Source organism: Perissodus microlepis, chromosome 7 (genome assembly GCF_051167445.1).
Source record: "Perissodus microlepis isolate ML-2025 ecotype Zambia chromosome 7, ASM5116744v1, whole genome shotgun sequence".
In the NCBI taxonomy this organism is placed as follows: Eukaryota; Metazoa; Chordata; class Actinopteri; order Cichliformes; family Cichlidae; genus Perissodus; species Perissodus microlepis.
Window position 1 is genome coordinate 46,134,930 of NC_140467.1, and position 20,937 is coordinate 46,155,866.

General features: G+C 40.9%; 1 protein-coding gene across 5 annotated transcripts in view; it reads left to right on the top strand.

Annotated features, from left to right (window-relative positions):
* The window catches only part of ctif (CBP80/20-dependent translation initiation factor), a 63,061-nt gene that overhangs the window by 29,325 nt on the left and 12,799 nt on the right, over positions 1 to 20,937 (top strand). For 4 of the 5 annotated variants that reach the window (XM_084935414.1, XM_084935412.1, XM_084935410.1 and 1 more), the window contains exons 8-12: positions 6,920 to 6,996; positions 11,798 to 11,878; positions 14,863 to 15,436; positions 17,661 to 17,960; positions 20,386 to 20,538. In XM_084935414.1, the coding sequence (XP_084791540.1) occupies positions 6,920 to 6,996; positions 11,798 to 11,878; positions 14,863 to 15,436; positions 17,661 to 17,960; positions 20,386 to 20,538 (1,185 nt within the window). The remainder of the gene's footprint in view (positions 1 to 6,919; positions 6,997 to 11,797; positions 11,879 to 14,862; positions 15,437 to 17,660; positions 17,961 to 20,385; positions 20,539 to 20,937) is intronic. The other variant, XM_084935413.1, reaches the window with a different exon arrangement.

Consider the following 20,937-nt stretch of genomic DNA (forward strand, 5'->3'; position numbering starts at 1 on the left):
AATCTTTATTCTCCATTTCCATTCTCCACATTTCCACCCTGTTAACATTTCTCATTTCCTTACTTTCCATCCTTGCAACTTATACTCCTTCCATACTCATAATTGTTATGAATGGATCAACAATGGCATTTGACCTGGTACGTGACCGTTTAGGCAACTCTTTAGAAAAACTGAATCCTCTCAAATGCTACTAAGTATTAGTGGGGCCAGACCAGTGAAACTGCATGATAAATGTGTGAAATTGGAGAAACTGACATTTTAATTATTTATCTGTTACTTAATTACTTTTGTGTAGTATAAGGAGAGTCTTTATCAATAGGAAAAGATGTAAAACGCATGAAAATATTGTTCAAAGTTCAAAATTTATAGTCACATTTTACAGTCACGTTTTTGGAATTTTCAGTTCAATTCAATTCAGTTTTATCCATACAGCACCAAAACACAACAACAATTGCCTCAAGGCGTTTTATTTTGTAAGGTAGCCCCTAAACTTTTTTTTTTACATATTAACTGAATTTGCACTTTATTTCACCTACATGAAATGCTAGTAGTTGTTTAGCGTGTTATTAAGCACTAATTATCTGGACATCTGCGAGCTTTGACTTTAAACTTTGCAAGCTTGCTACCATTAGCTAATAACTAGCTAATAGCTAATAACACTCCACACTTTCATCCAAATATGGCAGCTTCTGGCTCCAAAATGACAAAATAATATGGTGGCAGCTAAAATGCTAACATCAAAACTTCAGTATGTGTAGTTCAATTTTAGATAGGTTGATCTTTTTTTTTTGTTTTACCTCTATTACTAACATTGACAGGAATGTCGACAGGAAAGTATTAGCAAGGGGGAATGATGCAGGACATGAGAGCTATAATAGCATCCCATGTTTCACTGGTACCTAAATGAAATAGGTTTCTAAACAGGTTTTCCTTTTTTTTCAATTTATAATTGAGCTGGATGGAAAAAAAACAAGCACTATCCACTAACTATAATTAATGACTACTGTGTGCCAAAGTCAGAACAAATGCGTGGCAGAGGTGCTGCTCATGTTTCAGACTGCTCCTGGTGCAGATGAACACCTGAAGGTAACAGTCTGAAGGAATCTGCGTGGTTGTTTTAGGCAGTCCTGTAACCATGTCAGCCTGTGTCTAAAGAAAATTCCAAGATGCTAATGATGACAAAGAGTTCACAACCCAACTCCAGAGTGAATTATTTACTGTGATTTATGTGCTAACCTGTGAATGTCCTTGGCATGCTACAGGACCAGACTTCCCCTGAAGGCGGACGCGCAACACCCAACCGCAAAACACAATACACGCATAAAAGAGACACCACAGTCAGGGCTGTAAAATTCAAGCTGATTTATTTTTCAGCTGTTGGCACGCTGTTTGACATCTGAGACTCGATGTTGTTTTAAACTTGGAAAAACTTGAGTTTGATGGTTTACATCGCCATGCTGTTTACTTTTCTACAAAATAAGGCTGCGTACTACACATGCATATCCACAACTGAAGTCTAAAACTGAGGACTGCAGGAACAATCATTGTTAGCTATTAGAATGCGTGTGTTGTGCCAGCTCTGGCTTGTTAAGGCTTCGGTTAAAACAAGTGATGAATGTTTTAAAAGGAAGCTCTGCCTTCACATTAGCAGGACTCGAGCCCTCATCACTGCCTGCACCATTATTACCGACTACTTCAAGCATATAAAATCCAAATTAAAAATATTCCTCAAATTTAGCTGTCATGAGTCTGAATCCTCATTATTAGCCCTAATTGTTCAATGGACGATAAAATTAAGAGTCTGAATAAAAGACTATAGACAGTGGTGATGAAAGGGGTTAATCCTTCTTTCGTCATTTTTGTAGCACAGCTCGTCATTCATCTCCACCAGTGTATCGTAATCTTTGAAGTGCTACATTTGTTTGAAAAAAACATACAGATGTGATCAGATCCACAGATAAAAATCAGTCTCCTTTTCTATCAGCTCTTGCGCAGGCAGTCCCTCCCCTCCATCCTTGTCACGTCCACAGGGCTAGCACGGCCTGCCTCGAGGTGAGAGGTCTTCTGGCTGGGGACCAGGACAGTATGGGTCCTCACTTTGATCTGCCTTAAACTGGCTGCTACCTGCAGATAGCATATTCACACATGCAGCTGCTTGAGAGGCAATTCTACATTTCTCGTTTCCTGTCTCTCGATCACGTCTCTCTTATCTGATAGAAACTACTCACATTTTTTTCTATTTTTATATTAATAGCGCTTTCTAATGAGATCTAACTAGCAATAGGAAATGCAGCAAGTAGAGTGTTTAAGAAATATGTGGTGGAAATTGTTTGCTCTCAAGTGTGTGTGTGTGTGTGTGTGTGTGTGTGTGTGTGTGTGTGTGTGTGTGTGTGTGCACTCACTGTCATCTGGTTACCATTTGAGGGCAGAATTATAGCTAATGATATCCTAGAGGAGAACTACAGTAGCTAAACATGCAACAGTTTCTCCGTTTTCCTCCCTCTCAGATCATTCCAGTGGTAAGAAGAGTTAAATTATGAGGGAACAAAGGCAGAGTCTATAATATGGGTTAGTTTGTTAGAGGCTAAAAGCATGTGTTTATTTACATTTTCAGACTCTTTGCATCTCAGATTTCCATCAGAATGCAACTATAATAACTTTGGGCTCTTCAGTTTTTCTTCGGAGTGTTTTTAGATGATGTCTGAGTCTGAGTGCGATGCTGTACAGGTATGGTCTGTACTCTGTGTGTACTCACTGTCCTTGGAGGAAGTTTATGAAAGGCTGGCATAAGTCATTACAGGACTAAAGAACCGCTGACAAACATTTTTTGTAACACAGTTTTCTTTTCACGTTATCTCACTCTTCTGTAATATATGGAAACCAAAGCTTGCAGCTCTAAAAAGTTCTCTCTCGTGTTACTTCTAAACCAGAGCGGTCATACATATACCAAAACCAGAATTGGCTTGCCAGGGTATCCAGTCTAGTGCACTGACTGGATCACTTCGCAGTGTGCCAAAAAAAACTACAGGGGAGGATGTTTTTTTTGTTTTGTGCACTAGAACGTATTGTGTTAGAAGTTGTTAAGAATGCATCATGTCACACGTGGTTGTCTGAACATTTAAATTCATCCAAACCGCAGGTATGAGTCATTATCAGTTTTACGGCAGACTTACCAAAGCAAGCCAAGGAGCCATGCTGATGCATGTCTTTATAATGACAGCAGACTGAATTTAAAAAAAACAACAACAACTGAGACCAATTCTTAAATTGTTCTAGCTTCTCGACGTCTCAGGCTGTTTATGATCTATTGTGTAAATGGATGATTCATTAAATGTATTCCTAACATTAAAATAACGGCAGAAATGTACTGATATTTTAGTTATTTTGCATTGAATTAAAAAGTCTAAGAGCCCTGTTTCATGCCAAGGTAAACTAAAAAAAAAAAGGGAACAAAATATTAAAAGTGCTCATGTGATCATTATCAAAAGGCATTATTGTCATTATACGGTCGATATTATCAGGTCATGAGACAAAAAAATCTTTGAGATTTAATATCGACCGTATTTTTTTTGTCATTCTTTTATGTAGAAGAATAAAAATGATGATATGGAGTATATACAGTATCGACCAAACACTGCACAGCGCTCTGCCTCATGCACTTTTTTTTAAAAAAAAATCCTGTCCTGTCTGGTAGCTTTTGCAATCAGAATTATGATCTGAATGCACTGTTGTGCCAAACGCATTATAGAGCCAGGTTCAGCTCTATAAATTCTGAATAGGCTCCTCTTGTTCAGGGTTTATCTGACTATTTCTTCATTTCTGGTCGTTGTATTTAAAGTTATTATATTATATGTGGTATACATTATGTCAATGTCTAAGGCAGGACAGGATAGAGTACAAATAGAAATGCATAACGTGTCGCCAACTGCTGCACCTGTAAGGAAAACAAACATACAACACCTGGGACACAGAAATTCGAAAATACGTGTGTGTGTGTGTGTGTGTGTGTGTGTGTGTGTGTGTGTGTGTGTGTGTGTGTGTGTGTGTGTGTGTCACACAATGTACTTGAAAATGAGGGTGGGAGACCTGAAACCAGGAGTACCAAGCTTCCTGCACTCACTCTTATTGCACACTGCATGTGCTAGTCCTGCCTGTAACCATGGTAACAGCGCATAATGATGATGTTTGACTGACAGGGCTGATGTTTAATGGATGGCAGACAGTCTTACGTCCTTTTCACAAGAAGTGAACTGTGTAAGTAAGACATCCAACACAGTGTGCATTGGAAATATCCATGTTAGAACTAACTGTAAAAACATGCTCATGTTTCTTATTTGTTTGATTATACTTTGTCGCTTCCAATGCAGGGCACCTTGTGCTATTTATTAAAACCCTGGGAAGTGTTAAGTCTTGATTTAAACTAAAAAACATTAATAACTGTTCCTCGTCCCTCAATGAATTATTGTTTGTTTTCATATCTCTGCTGCTTTCACCTGCACAAGTGTGAGGATACCCTGCTTTCCTCTTTCCTATTACATTTTAAACAGAATATTTGAGAATAATTGAGTTCAGTTATTGGTACAATAAAAAAAAAAAGAGGCTTATAATAGCTTTTGTCTCTCTCTTATCCATTTTTATGCAGTTTTAGACACTTGGCTTCTTTTTAATACATTTGTATGATGATTGCTGGTGCTCAACTTCAAATGATTCCAGAGTGCATAAACACACACACACACACACACACACACACACACACACACACACACACACACACACACACACACACAATGTACTGGTCATTATTGAGTAAATTACTGAGTGTGTCTGTTTGCAGTGAATGACATGAGGCAGTGGGTTTTCGCCATAGCCATCCTATTACTGTACAGTTTGTCAAAGTCATGCCTGCAAAAAACTAATCACAATCAATAACTCTCACTCAGCTATTACTGTGGTAATAGTTCAGTCATCCTTTGGAAATGAAAAGGATGTTTGAAATCCTTGTTTGAAGCAGCCGATCAAAGAGATCTTCAAGGACAATTCTACATACTATAGGTGGATCAAACAGTTCCAGGAGCTCCCTGAGGATCACTGCCCAGCAGGGAGCTCCGAAGAGAGATGGCTTATGCCTTAAAGGGATTTTTTTTTTCTGTTTTTATTTGCATGGCCAATGAGAACTCTACAGTAATGCAACAGCTATTCAGTTCAGTTTTAGGTTACTCATATAGCACCAAATTATAACAACGGTCTCATCAGGACTCTTTGCATTATAAGGTAAAGACCATACAGCACTAGAGAGAAAACCTCAACAATCAGACCTCCTCTAATGAGCAAGCACCAGTGGCGACAGTGGGAAGGAAAAAAACCATTTTAACAGGAAGAAATCGTCAACAGAACCAGGCTTGGGGAAGGGCAGTAATACACCACAGCCGGTTGGGGCGAACTGGTGGTTGGCAAAGGAACAACAGCAGCAATGACAGGATAGAAGACATCGCCAATAGAGTGTGTATGTTATATACTCTTAATGTCCAACAGGATATTAGGATATTTTTTCTTTTTATTCTTCTTCTTGGGGCAGCACAGTTGTACAGTGATAAGCATTGTGGCCTCACAGTAAGTGGGTTTGAATCAAATGGCGGACTGGTGCCTTTCTGAGTGCAGTTTGCATGTTCTCCCTGTGCCTGTGTGGGTTCTCTCAGCGTATTTCAGCTTCCTCCCACAGTCCAAAAACATGCAAACAAGGTTAACTGGTGATTGGCTGTAGGTGTAAATGTGAGCGTGAATGGTTGTCTGTGTTAGCCATCTGGCAGCCTGCCCTGGGTACCCTGCCTTCCTCCCCATGACAGCCGAGATGGGCTCCAGCCCCACTGTGACCCTGAATCAGCTAAGAGTGACAAGATCGATGGATGTTCTCCTATTTGTAACACCTAAATAGAAAAGCTTTTAACAGAAAAATATTTATGTCAAAATGTGACACTTCGTTTGAAATGTAGCATATTCTAGTCCCTATTTAGCATGTGGCTAAAACAAAACCCAACCCTAAATTTAGATTGGTTGCTGATGAACCAACAGATGCTAAGAGGCCTTTAAGTCCCATGGCTATGGCCCCTCCAAGGGTAAGAGAGCTGTCATTTTACAGTGCGGAGCTGCCTACCTGTAATGCTTTTTGTGGCACAGACTCACAGCCTGGCTTTTCACACACAGCATGAGTGTGGTCTTTTTCTTTCTTCTAATCCTGTTTCTTTATTTTCTTCCTACATCACCATCTCTGTGAATACTTCAAGTATCAGGCTGAGAGAAAATTGCGAGCTTCATTTCATGAATGAGATTTTCAGTGTATTTCCTCCAGCACATATAGGCTCCACTCCCGGTCCATTTCCTCCCAATTTTGTTCAATTTTAAAACCAGAAGTTGTTTGCACAGCTGATGTGGTACTGAGATTTTTAAAAATGGGTGCTGGTTTTGTGAAAAAAATATGCTTGTGTCTTATCTTGTGCTAGTGAGTATGTACCTGAAAACAGGTTTCTATGAACTTCGATACTTCCTCATTTCAGAAGTATCACAAGCACAAACGTTGGGGGGGGACTTCCTCCATGACTTACAAGTACTGTGGAAAAAGTTCCAGCAGTCACACAAGCCTGAATAAAAATTGTTGGTCAACTATTACAGTGAGAATTCTTGTAGCAGTACTTTAGTCATCCTGTGGAAAGGAACAAGATGTTCAACACTCTTAACTCTCTTCACTCTCTTAAAATCAAAATCATCATCAAGGACAGTTCTAACTGTAGCTGTAGACATTTGTGCACATACAAGCAACTCAAGTGTGTTTTAATGGATTATTGTTGAAGTCATGTGTATATTTTTTATGCTAGTTTTGAAAGCAGCGATGCTTACTCTTACTCTGTGATTTGTCTTGTTACAGGTCTTCCCACCCCTTCCTAACGAGGCTGAGATTGCACACACCAAAAAGCTCTTCCGGCGCAGGAGGAGCGACCGACGGTAAGCCTACACACACACACACACACACACACACACACACCTACCTCAGTAAGAGGAAACATTTTTCTGTGTTGGTGTCAGTGCAGTCAGGGCCATAGCCCTGACATCTCTCCCCATCCAAAGAAAAGTTGAGACAGGAATGCAGGTTCCACACTCCACTGCAGATGGGGAATAAAGAAAATGCACGGAGGAGACAAGTTTCTCCTCCATTTTCAAGTTGATTGGGTCTCTATAATAAAAAAAGTGCCAGCTTTTTAGTCACTCATTTTTGTGCCTACAATGTTCAAGTAATCTCAAGTCCAAACTAGGTTTCACACTGGCACATCTACTTTAATTGTATACAATGAAATCTAATTTCACCCAAGTCTGACTTCATTGAAACCAGGTCCTTAAAAGAAGAAAAGAAAAAAAATCGCTCTCTCTCACTCTCTGCCCTGATGTCACTGGAAAACTGTTCTTCAGTTGCTAAGCGACCAGCGAAGAGAAAATATTGTGATTGTATTTGTGGTTTAAAAAGAGGAAATTGTCTCTAATACAAATGGAAAAAAAGTACTTTTATCCTTGTTTTTAAGCTCAGAGGATAATTACTTTTGTCCAGAGCTTTTGTATTTATGTTTGATGGCCGCAGCAGCGAAGGCTTGGTAGAAAGAAAAGAACAAAAATATGGACCAACATCAGTTTGCTTGGGTTTTGGTCTATTTGTTTCTAAATGGGAAATATTAACACAAGACCATCCTGTTTTCTCGTGCACTCTGCTCCCAGGCACTCTTACAGCTTACACGTTAGGGGAAGTTTTACATAGAGAAACTGCTGGCCTGTGTCTGGTTTATGCACAATTGTCAGGAATTTACACAACTCTCGTCTCATAAATTTGAATCTGCCGCCAATATTTGCATTCAGCCATCTGCGCCTGAATCCAACTGAAAAGGAATAACATTAAACGCGACGAGGCATCTTGACAAGAAGACCTTGTCACAAGCTTCTGTTAAATTTACATTCATTTACATTTAACCACAATGAATTACTAGGCAAACAGGTTTCTGCTGAATGACTTGTTGATGGTGGACTCTGAAAGTGTATTCACATTTATTTTCAAACCTTAAATTTCTTTCAGTGATGAGTGCATGCTGTTAAAGGAGCCACCAGGCTACCACTAGTGCTGTGCAATGCTGTAAATTTTGGTATTGTTCCGATACCCTTATCAATACATGGCCAGTATTACCAATACTGATATTTTTAACCTACAAAGGCAGCTTGTGTAAGGGAGACCAGTGTATCATACTGTATGAGATGAATTACCTTCAATTCTGAACACATTTTTGTGACCACTAAACCACTGTGATTTTCACTTTCCATACAAAGTATCAAACCTATCATGCTACTATGGGTCTGATGCCAGTGATGCTAGCTACCACCCTAAGGCCGCACAGTCACACAGGCCTAGAGGCAGCCCTCTGGAAACATCTAGTTGCTAGGGAAAGAAGTACACTCCCCTTTTCACAGTTTCTACCACTAGCTGAGTAAGTGGGGGGCGTTTGCAGACAAGTCAACATCTTCCATGCAGATTACAGGTGATTACAGGAATCTGCTAATAACCAAAGCAATCACAAAGAGCTTTTGAGGGCAGCACTGTATGCCTCTTTGCTATCAATTTTACCTAGTGACAGCTGGCAACCTCTGCATACTACTCACCAACCAGACACATTTTTCCCTAACGACCTATCGTTGTCAGGGGTCTTTCCCCTAGTGACCGAGGGTTGCTGACCCGGTTGTGTTACTGGGAACTAAACTGTCTGTAAATCTTTTTTGGCCTGACCTACTTTGGAAGTTGATTAAAAATGAATGTGCCTTAATGTTTATCAATAGTTAACAGCAAAAAAAAAGACCCAAGAGGAATTCTTTATACTACAGGTCGGCCCAGTAACATCAGAAAACTATGGTTTATTTCGCCCCTCATAAATCATCTTAATTCACTGTAGTTTAACTCCATATTTTCCCCCTGGTCCTCAGTAAACAACTGCTTTACACTAAAAAGAAGCATCACACAGAAAGCAAAATGAAGCTAAGGATGAAACATGTCAAATGAGGGATGAGGCAGAGGATAAAAAGCTGGGAGGACATGAAATGGGGATCAGTAGAGCTGGAAAAGCAGGGAGCAAAAAGGAGAAAGCCGTGATTGTTCTCACAAGCCAAACATGAAAGCAAATTATTATTTTTTTAACAATACAATTATTAATGAAAAAGAAAAGCTGGGAGTTGAGAGAAGAAGAGCGTGGAGTAGAGTTAAAGTGGAATGGCTAAAAGTAGGTGCAGATTTTATATGTAGAGGGTCAGGAGAAATGAAAAAAAAAGTGATATGATTGGGTCATGCCAACAGAGCAACCTCCTGCAAAGCTAAAAGCCTTTCTACCGACATGTGGTTAGTAAGGAAAGCCCGTTAACAAAGTGAAAGGTCTTTATAAAGCTTAACGTGTCTGCTCATCAAATGCATTTACCACATTTGTTTCTTTGTAAAACATGCTAATCTTTTCCTGTTATTGTGCAACTAAACACCAGCAGTCACTGTAAATGCAAACGTTGTATTCAGTGATTTATTTTGTCTAATGTCTCAACACAGCTGAGGTAGGAGAAGGAGAAAAAAAACATGAGCAAACGTGCTAAAAGCAGAAGATGTTGAAATATGGAAATAACTATTGATCATTTGACTATTTGTCCGAGGCATGCAGGCTGCGCTGAACAAAGCTCAAGAAAGAGAAACAGAGTGGGACTGAGAGATTGAGTAAAGGAAAAGTGTAGGCTGGCTGTGGCAGGAAGGACAAGAAAGGGGAGGTAGTGCATGTGTTTCTACTTTAGTAGGCACGTCAAGCAGGGCTGAAATTAGTTGTGATTTACTGGAATGTGCTGCTTACCGCTTTCTGCTTCAAAACAGAAAAAGGGGGCAAAGAAAGAGCATAGCAGATCCTTTCTTCATCATACCTTAAAGTCTTTCTTTAAAAAAAAAAACCATTCTATTAATTAACAAGAAGCTTTTTACACATATTGACTTAATTTTGTCTTTGTTGGAAGAAGTGCACTTTGTCCACAGCATCACTTTAACTGTACTCACGACTAAACAAACAACACTAATCGAGGATGATAAACATCCCATTTACAACACATCATAGCTGAAACCTGTTAAGTGTCATTTGAGCTGTTGAACTGAGAGTTGAAACGATTTAAAAACAGTTTGTGTGGGACTAAATGTCACCGCAATGACTAACAGTTCCGCTATCTTTATGATTTTTATGCTCTCAAATATGAGTAAACATCTGGGGCCTGAGGCATGAAATTATGCACCAACAAAAAAAATACAAAAAAGAAAAACAGAAATGCACACTTTCTGTTAGATTTATGAAGATGAAAGTAGGCCTGGTTCCGTTTTTATACATCTCAGTTCTAGTACGAGCCTTATGTGCCCTGCTGAACTCACGATTTCATATCAGGGCTTATCCCCGCTCAGTGACTCATTAAGCCTGTGAAGTAAATGCATTGTGTGGCACTTGGCGATGTCTTTGAAGAGCTGTCATTACAAAACGACTGCGATTATTTATAGCACCTGTTTTATCGCGTGTATGCACACACTCACCGGCCACACGCTCGACGCAAATATCTAATCAGCCAATCACATGAAATCATCTCAAACTGGTTTCCTGAAAATGACAATGAGTTCACTGCACTCAGATGGCATGCACAGACTCCAGCAACTGTGTGATGCCGTCATGCCAATATGAGCCAAAGTCTCTGAGGAATGTTTCCAGCAACTTATTGAATCCGTGTCATAAAGAATTAAGGGAAAATGCAAAAGGGGTTACACCCAATACTAGCAAGTTTTAAATAATAAAGTGACCTGTGAGTGTATATCACATGTCATTTCAAGCCAACATCAGGTAAATGAGCCATACTGAATAATTGATAACCCTCCTATTAACCATAGCCAATATTTTGAGGGTTTTCCTTTTGTTTTGTTAACTAAATAGTCAAAATTATTTAATGTGAGTGATTCTCAAATTTAGAGTGATGGAAACTGCAAAATTATTTTTAAAAAATCATCAACATAGAATGCATTATACAGAAAATGGTGTGTGCATTGTAAACATGTGTGACAGACATCTGAAAGAGGTCTGCTGCTTCTTCTGCACCCACCATGAAACGCCTGCTTTACTGGGTGTAATCAATGAAAGCTCTGCATGCATGTATGCACACACGCTCAGTATGCTTTGGACTTTTAAATCTCAAGACTTAGCAATGCAAATATTCAGTCAAGCAGTCGAAACCCATCTCCCCACAGTCCATTAGGCCAGCGTGTTGTGTTCTTTATGAAGCTTTGGCCCCGTTATTGACTCGCCTGGCCTCCGGGCGTCTTTCCCCTGGGCCGATCAATTGTCCAGTCTGGGTCAGCCGGCGGTTCCATGAATTCTCCATCCACATAACCGTGTACAGCAACAGTCGTGATTGATCATCAGCATCCTGCCTCCTCCAATGATCATGTCTGGCCATTAATTTCACCTTTTTAGTTACCTTAGCATTCTTTCTGTAGTTTTGTGCCTGTTGATTTTATGACCATTATCAACCTGTAGTTTTTGTTTGTTTCCCTCTTTGCCGCTTTGCTTTTCCTTCTCTTAAAACCTTCCGTTTCCTCCTTTTACGCTATCCATTAAATCCCCCCTGCTGTTTTCTACAAACTGTGCTGCCACTGTACTCAACTCTTCATCCATCCTTCCAATCACCTGCACTGTGGCATCCCCATCTCTCTTGTCTGTAGAGCATTTGATCAGTTCACCCGAGACCAGTTAACCGTACTTCTGCCTACTGGCCCAGGGGGAAAGCGTCAAGTCTGCGCCAGGTTAGTGACAACATAAGAAAGATGCTCAGAACAAGACCTGAGTACAAAACGGTGGAAAGTGCATTTGATTGATTCTACTCAAGACACCCAGAGGTCAATCAAACACACAAATGGCTCCATATAATGAGGAGGTGGAGCCCGCCAGGCAACATCAAACACTAATTTAAACCGGTTAATACCTTCATATTACCAAACTCATCATCCTCAGACAAAAAAAAGAAGTAATTTCTCATTTCATTAGAAGCTCGGTCACGCCAGAGTCAGGTCTGTTTCCAAGTAACAAGACAGTGCGAGATGAAATTTCATCAGTGGCTCCATCATTTATCCCTAATGCAAACATCTCTTTGGCATTAATATGACTGATGGGCAGTCAATCTGAGCAACGCTCTCTCTACCGCAGAGCTCACAGTCATTAAATATGATTTACATTTTATTTCATTCTCACTTTCACCCCTCATCACCAACACCAGTAGATCAGAATGGATTAGTGTTGAGCCTGAACTAACAGCTACTGTAAATATCTAATGAATCAAATCAGAGTATATGTACGTGTGTGTGTGTGTGTGTGTGTGTGTGTGTGTGTGTGTCAAAGACAGACGTGTCATATTCCTCAGCTCTCTTGTCTTGCAGTGAGCAGCTTAGCAAATTAAACATCATCATTAGCACTGAAGTCCTAATCCGTAAGGCATCTGATTCTTTAGTCTTAAACCCACAGTAAATACCCCTCAGGTGTAAACTCTCTCAAAAATAGAACTGCAGGACCATCTGTTTACAGCTCAGCCTAATCAAAAATGTAAAAAATAACTTGGACACCAAAGCGGGGACTGTTAAATTGGTCGCTCACGATGACCATAAGCCAGATAATTTACCGATTAAAATAAAGCACTGGTTAAAAAAATAAATATTTTTTTTAAATACAGGAAAAGTTACAGGGTAATTTTTTGATGCAAAAGAAAATCATTCCTGTGAAAGAGGCGCTGTCGTTCTTTACAGAGGGAACCGCTTCAATTAGCAGTGCGATTACAAACACGTCAGGCCAACGCAGATCAGGCTGAGAAGGAATATTTATGAAGTGATGAAGGTAGGCTCTTTGGCAGAGGAGACTCACAAGATGAACTGTCTTCCAACCTCCCAGAGAGAGTGGAGGAGGGGGGCCGGGCGAGACATAAACCACATGAACACACACACAAAAACGATAAATACGTTCACACAAACACTCCTTTACCGAGAGAGCTGCCAGACAGGAAAAAAAGCTAATTGTTTTTTTTATTACTGATGGAATCAATTATTTGTAGAAAAAAAATTCCTTAAATATCACACGCAAAACTCTTTCTCCAAACCATGAATATTTCAGTTTACATTGCTTTAAAACAGAGAAAGCCGATCCTCACAGGACAACCTTGATCCAGCAAATGTTGGACAACTAAGCCTTAAATCCAACATAAAGTCTGTTGTGCTTTGTAATTTATTTAGTAACTTAACAGGCTATGCCTATCAGCGTGCCACTACCAGTTAATTGAACCATTTAAGCCAGGGGTGTCAAACACGGCCCAGGGGCCAGAATTGGCCCAACAGAGACTCCAATCTGGCCCACTGGATGGTTTTGAAAAATTAGAAGGACGGTGTCAATTTTAGACATTTAACTGTGTTTTCGTAGGTTTTACAGAGTTTGCTGCTGACAGACCTCCTCCACAGCCATTTATACGACTTTAAAGTATTTAAGTGATAGATAAAAAAAATTCAGTGAGAGAAATATTTCTGGGGTTTATTGCTTTTTTTTTAAACAATGGTTTCAAAGTTAAAAAAGGACATTTTCTGTGAATTAACAAAAACTTTCTGTTCTGTAACTTTGCACATTTATTAACTACATTTTAAGCCCAAAGAGTCACGCTGATAGATTTCTTTCAACTACAGAAGTGTAGAAAAACGAATTATAAATAAATAATATCATGAAATATCTGAGCGATTCAATGTGTAGTTAATCGTCTATACATGGACAGACAGGTGAGTGGCGTGACCCACCTTGTACGCAAAATGAGTTTGACGTTCCAGATTTAAGCTATTATTTAAATTGTCCTTATGCAGCACTTTTATACTGTAACTGAACACTCTTAGTGCTTTATACAACTTGCCTCATTCACACGAGCATATTTTTGATCCTTTTTTTGTTTTTGTTTCGTTTTTTTAAACGCTTTCTATCTAACATTCATACTCCAAAGGATACATCTGAGTGCAGCTTGGTTTTAGTCTGTTGCCAAAGGATATTTGACGTGCAGACTGGAGCAGCCAGGGATCAAACCACCGACTTTCTGATTAGTAGATGACCCGCTGTACCTCCTGAGCTACAGCTGCCCCCCCACCATGACGTTTCATTGTATACGTTTTACTGGGTTCATGTATAATAAGCGCTTACCTCAAAGAACCGTATAGATGCTATTTTATAATATTTGGCAACTAGCTACTGTTCATTTGCAAGTAAAGTTTGTAACCACCTACACCAATATGCTAAACATACTGATTTCATTTCCTTCATTTACAGATCACATCAGTCAAAAATTAACATTAAATTGCCTACATGCATACAGTTAGGCATATCTGAACAAATGCTTGCTAGCTGCTGCTACCCTTTGAGCTAGTTCACTGGCTGAGGCAAATAATAGGTTGCCTTCTCAGTGCCAGGGTGACTAATCCCTTGGACCATATGTCAGCGGCTTGTCAAGCCCAGAGCCAGTGCAGCAAAAGGACACAGCAATGCAGGACAGGAAAACACAGACACACTGTGCGTCCACATGTAAGCAGGCACTGGGCTTTTGATTTTCTAGATGTAGTTCAGTAGTGGTGGGTTAGTGCTTTTGTGTAGAGGTTCTCACAAGAATAATGTTTGATCTTTGTGAGAAGGTGCGTCACAGTGTCACAGAGCCGTTTAAGATATTAAGGCGGCTGCCATTTCATTACACTGCACCTAAAACTTGCCCTCATTTCAGGAGACAGCAGCGGCCTCACGGCGGCGGAGGTGGCGGAGGAGGGAAGAACCAGCCTCAGTCACCGCAGCAGCAGAGGGATCAAAACCAGCAGCAGTCCCCAAACCAGCAACAGCAGAGTTCAGCAGAACAGGGAGATAACAGAAACACTTGCGCCGGTCGGCCCCCACGCCAGTATCAAGGAGGACATGGGCAGCGCCAAGGAGGGCCCTTACATCACGGATACAGCCAGAACCGGCGTTGGCACAACAATCAGAAAGGTCAGGGGCATGGACAGACAAACACTACGGGTGATAAAGGAGTACCCCCAAGAACAACCAAAGACAAAGAGACTGAGAATGTAAAACTGGGTGACGAGCACATGAGACCTCTTCTAGACTGCAGCAGCAAGAGTCTCAGTGAGTCACCCAAATCTGACTCGACGGCAAACACGACCGCTTTCTCCGATCTGACGGCTTACAAAGAATTTCCCAACACACCGCAAAGTGGAAAGGCAAGCGAGGGCCAGTCGGAGCAGCCCAAAATCTGCCTTCTGCAGTCGTCAAAGGAGAGGCTGAGGAGGAGACTAAAGGACAAGGTACTGAAAAGCTGCTTAGTGACTGTCAGTCAGTATTAAAGCAGCCAGAACCGATGTGTATATGCACACACAAACACAGTCACACGACACCATTTGCTCTCATGATTACCTTAATTATGTTCAAAAACATGCGTGCACTGTAATAATGTACACACATGGAGAAACACTTTCCTCCCTGCCTTGCTTGTCTGTTCATTTTTACAGCATTCAGGTTGACACACACACCCAGACTGGCAGGGAGGGGAGCACATGTTCTCACTAAGGAGGTGAAGGAACTAAACCAGCATTAGCTTAACAGTTTTTGATGTTTTCCACTGTGCCCCAAACTGATGAGTTGGCCAACTGTAGCTGCCCCCCCCCCCTTTTTTTTTTTTTCTCCTTACAGCTAACTCATTACCACCAGGAGACCATTGATTTGACAACACGGGACTTCCCAAGATGCAGCAAGGCAGGAATTAGTAAATATACCCTCTGTGATGCCAGTGAATCAGTGAAACCAGTCTAGAAGGGAACTTTTGGTTGATGGGATGCACCGAGAAATACATCTAATGTTTGCATCATCGTTGTTTGCAATAAAGTTTTTTCCTAACTGGTGACAAAACCTGGTGTATTCGCAAGATTTTGCAAAACCTTGACTGGGTTATAAGTCATGCGCTTTCAGCAGGGCTACACAATCTGTTGCTTGGCAGTAGTCTGATTGCAGACGATTTTAAATCAAATATATTTTGCTACAACTCTGCGTGCACACAGCGAGATGAGCAGGGAACAGGTGGAAGGTGAATTTATTCATCTAATACGAGCAGCAGCAGGGCCTCCCGCTAGATCAGACTCAATTTTTTACTTTTTTTTTTTTTCCCCAATACTCGAGCCACCTGAAATCGAGTGAAATGAAACGGCCACCTTGCTGCTCACGCTGGCCTCCTCGCATCAGTTTCTGCCAGGATTCCTCTGTGGCGAGAGGGATGGGGCAGGTGGGCCCGTCCTATTTCTGGTCACCAGTTTAGGAGGTGCATCTCTGCAACCCTTTCCCTGCTTTGTTAGAATGGTAGCTGAGCAAGGGAAACAAATTATAATTGTGCCATGAGTCACCACCTTTTAAATGATAACGAACCCACTGCCTGCTTTGTTCTTTTCCCTCCTTTCACTCATACTCCTACACTTTTTTTCCCAGTGGCATTGACAGTTAACAATGGAAAACAATGTGTAACAATACAGTTAATAATACAGTTAACAGGTACAAAGGCTCAATGTAAGAAAAATGGATATACCTGTGATTTATCTCTCTTTGTCTAATCAGCTTAATTATAAACATAGTTATAAACTTGCCTTTGAACCAGAACGTTATTGGAAAAGGATATAGGAAAACTGGAAATACAGTATCAGTCATACCTGCCTTGGCTCACTCTATGTCTACTGAGCCAACATAGCAATAATCGGAGCCAGGGTGGCTATCCACTTAAAATGACACCCCAGATAGTGCTCTATGTGAAAAATCTTGAGTGGTTATGAATGTAAATTAGGGTTTCTGTGACAGTTTCTGTGGGAGTGTCAAGGACATTGCATGATAGAAGAGGAATGTTTCAGCAAAAAAAAAAAAAAAATCATCATATGACAGCTTATAAAGAAGAAAATGTTGAAAGCTGTGGCCCGTGTACGTCACTGAACTTAACTGCTGACCCTTTTTCCACTGACCAAGTCAGTCAACCCAGTACAAAAAGTGTCTGTACCCAAACATGGAACTGTCAGAGGTTATTGGGATGTGTTTCAACAAGAAATATAACAATGACTGGCACATGAAGCCAGGACTTTTTCTCTGCTGTGAGAGAACTTGTAAAACAGAAAAAACCCAAAACAGAAAAGTTCAATGGTGTTTAATTTCACATGAGAGATCATTACTAGTCAGAGTAATGCATCACTGTGAAACTGTACCATTTTTGAAGCATTTGCTATTTAAGCTACAAATGAGCTTTAATATGTCTGTCCACATATTCAGGACTTTAACTAGAGAAACTGTTCCCTAAGGAAAGAAACATGACGTCTAAACTTCCTAAACATTCTCATTAACTCAACTTGCTTTGTCATTCATCACAACTCATGTGTCAGATTAGCTGACATTTATTTCTCTGTAGGAACATCTGATTTGTGTTGAAATCTACTGTGCTCTGAATCTAATATCATTATCCTCGCCAACCACTTACATGCATTATCCCGTCTTTCCCCTCAGGAGGAAGCATGCGTGCAGCAGTCGGGCCCCGGATCACGGAATATGGACCGGCTAGTGGCGCTTCTCAACAGCATGAGGAGCAACAGCAGTGGAGTAGAGCAACAGCTGGCGTCCTTCATGGAGGAGGCGCAGTCCTCAGCCCGTTCGGAAGAAACCCTCGCTCAGGTGGTCGGCGCGATCTACTCCAAGGCCGTGTCGGACAGGAGCTTCGCGGCAACAGCTGCGAGGCTCTGCGACAAGATGGCGCTGTTCATGGTGGAGGGGACCAAGTTTAGATCGCTGCTGCTCAACATGCTGCAGGTGAGATGACAACAACGGCGTCCAAAGCTTATCCTGGCTCCTTAATGTTTTCTCTAAATACTGAAGCAGGTGTAATTTTTTTTTTTTTTTTGGGGGGGGTCGATGGATTTTTTTAAATAGTAACTTTTACCGAAAAAACGTTGTGTGCTAAGCTGTTCTTAAAAAACAACAGTGTTTGCAACCATGTGCAATGAACTTGAGAGCCTGTTGCCTTTTCAAATAGCTGCTTTGAAGATGGGGATGAGGTCTGTGACCACTTGCAGTTAGTTAGTGTTTTTAAAACAACGTTGTTGCATCAAAAAAGGCAGATGGAGTCAGTCAGTAAGTCTGCAAGTGAATGGGGTGGCATTGGCAATTGTATCCAATCTGTTCGTGAGAACATGAGTAACTATGATAAACTGGTCAAAATGATAAATTTGGTAAATCTGAATTTAGATATTTTAAATCCATGTCACACTGTTGAGCTTCCAGCTAAACCATTTTTGCAGTTAATCATTAAAAATTAAGCAGAAAACAGTTTCATATTTAATTGTTTGTAGAGCAACAAAACCTCTACTCTGAATAATTTTTATATATTTTGGGAATAGACTAAACACTTTTAATTGATCAACCAAAACAGCATTTTCAGATGAAGCAATAATGACCCAGAAAATCTTTTGTCCAAAGTCTATTGCTTTAATGTTTGAATCCCCCTGACTGTACCTGCCATTTTATGCCTTGAAATGCATGAGTTATTGTAAACAAGAAGTTTAAATGAGCATTAAACATCATATTTTATACTCTATGTTTTAACATAATAATCTGTCATTTCAGCCGTTTCTTTCAAGCTTTGCTTTTTTGAGAACGTTCAGGTGGAAGCCCACTGTGTGTGTTTGTGTGTGAGACGCTGTAAATGTCAGTGGGCACAGCAGCTAATCTAAACACCCAGGGGGGAAGAAAGAAACCCGTTCCCCCTTTTTCCTCTCCGTGTCTTCACTTAACTGCACCGTTCCAGTCTCGCACCCTCCGTGAAAACATCCCCTTCGCCGTTGCATACTTCACTCCCCCTTCCTCCTCATCCCTCATGAGCTCTGTATTCCAGTGCTGCCCCATCTTATCACCCTCCCCTCACCCAGAATGACACAGGCCACTGCCTCACTACTTCATCCTGCATAGTTCCCAAGTGCATCTCTCGCCCGCCAAACTTTTCCTTTCACCCTTCGCAAACTCCTGAGAGCAGCAGACAAACTAGAAGTAGACATGCAACACATCCTTGATGCCAGCAAGGACTAAATGTTAACCCATCCGCTTCTATCCCCCCCTGTACTCCTACGCTCTTCTTTTTCCTCCTCCCTTGAGCTTTAGTGTTTTTCCACCTCTTCCTTTAGATGTTGAAACTTGTTTTTATCCCAAATCCAGCAGCAGTGAATCTTGCCTTGATCCTTTTACACCCCCCCCCCCTTTTTTTATTCACCCCCTCTTCATCTCAGCTGTGAGGTCCCTTCTTTTCTTTTATTCCTCACTTTAAAATCCACTTCCTAGCTAGCTAGCCAACATGCCCCCCCTCCCCCCTTGTCTTTGACATTTTGACTTTTTTTTTTGCTTTAAAACATTTTAAATGTCATAAGTGGGCTCATGAAAGCTTTAATTAATGATGCTGCTTTCAGACCCCTGGATCTCAGTATGGGGTGGAATTACTGTGCGTCTGCTGTGGCTTTGCTTGAACATAGTCAGACTTTCTCATAATGAAATATTTAACACAGCTCAGAAGTCCCAGGGGCCCCTTTTTGTCTATTACTGTTGACACCTTTTGATATTATAATATGATATGATAATTTGCTGAATCATTTTAGTTTAATTTTGAGCGCGTGTTGCGCTTGTTTTTAAGTGGGCGGAGCTTCCTGCCAAACCTCTTTACGTCTCCGTTGTTTGTGCACAGGCAGACTTTTAGTGTAGCCGTTCAGCAGCCCAACAGGCAGCAGAGCGAGCGGCTCTGATTGTTGATAAAGTTCCACTTTAATCTGCTGAATAACATCTTTACAAGTGCACATTAAGCATTAACACATATTAACCCCGGCACTTTAACAGCACCACACAGTTCACCACACTTCACTTTCAAACTAAATTAACACACTCGCCTCCACTTCTGGCAGTTAAAAGAAATTTGGGAATTTTTTTAATGCATTTTCAAGCTGCTTTTTGGCTTCAAGTACGTTGAGGAACAAGGTTAATATATGTGCCACCTACCAAAAAATCCCATTAGAGAGATGGAAAAGTTGTTAATAATGATTAATGGTTCTGCCAGGAAGATGGTTAACCATCTTCACTTATGAATTTAACACCTACCTACCCACTGCCTACTTGTACTACACAGCTACTGAAGCTGGATAACCGGGAATGTTTCAGTGTGTTTTCTAAACTAACCAAGCATCCTTTTTCCACTCAGAGGGATTTTTCCCGTCGCGAGGAGCTCCAGCAGTCAGATGTGGAGCGGTGGTTGGGTTTCATCACCTTCTTGTGCGAAGTGTTTGGTACCATGAGGAGCTCCGGCGAGCCGTTCAGGGTGCTGGTGTGTCCCATCTACACTTGTCTACGAGAGGTTTGTATCTGTTTTCTTTTAGGTCACTAGCCAAAATTATCAACCCCTTTCACACTTTTCGAATAAAAGAAAGTGCCCGGCTGCGTCTCTGTATCGTGCCTGCTCAGTTCAATACATTTACTGAATCAGAGTTTCCTGTTTTTGGCCAGACTCAGTCTAGACTCTTGAAACCACAGCTCTGTTTGGTTAGTGGTGCAAAAACAGCCAGGACACAATCAGTTCCAGTAAAATTTTGTGACCCCAGGTTCACTTCTCATCAGCTGGTCTTGCTCACTTAGACACGCTCTCTCGGTCTCCATGGAAACCATTAAGGAAAGCCACAGCAGACGCACGGCGATACAGAAGTGGTTAATGACAAATGAAATACTGAAAGGGGAAGCAAGCGAGGTGAGGGAGGTG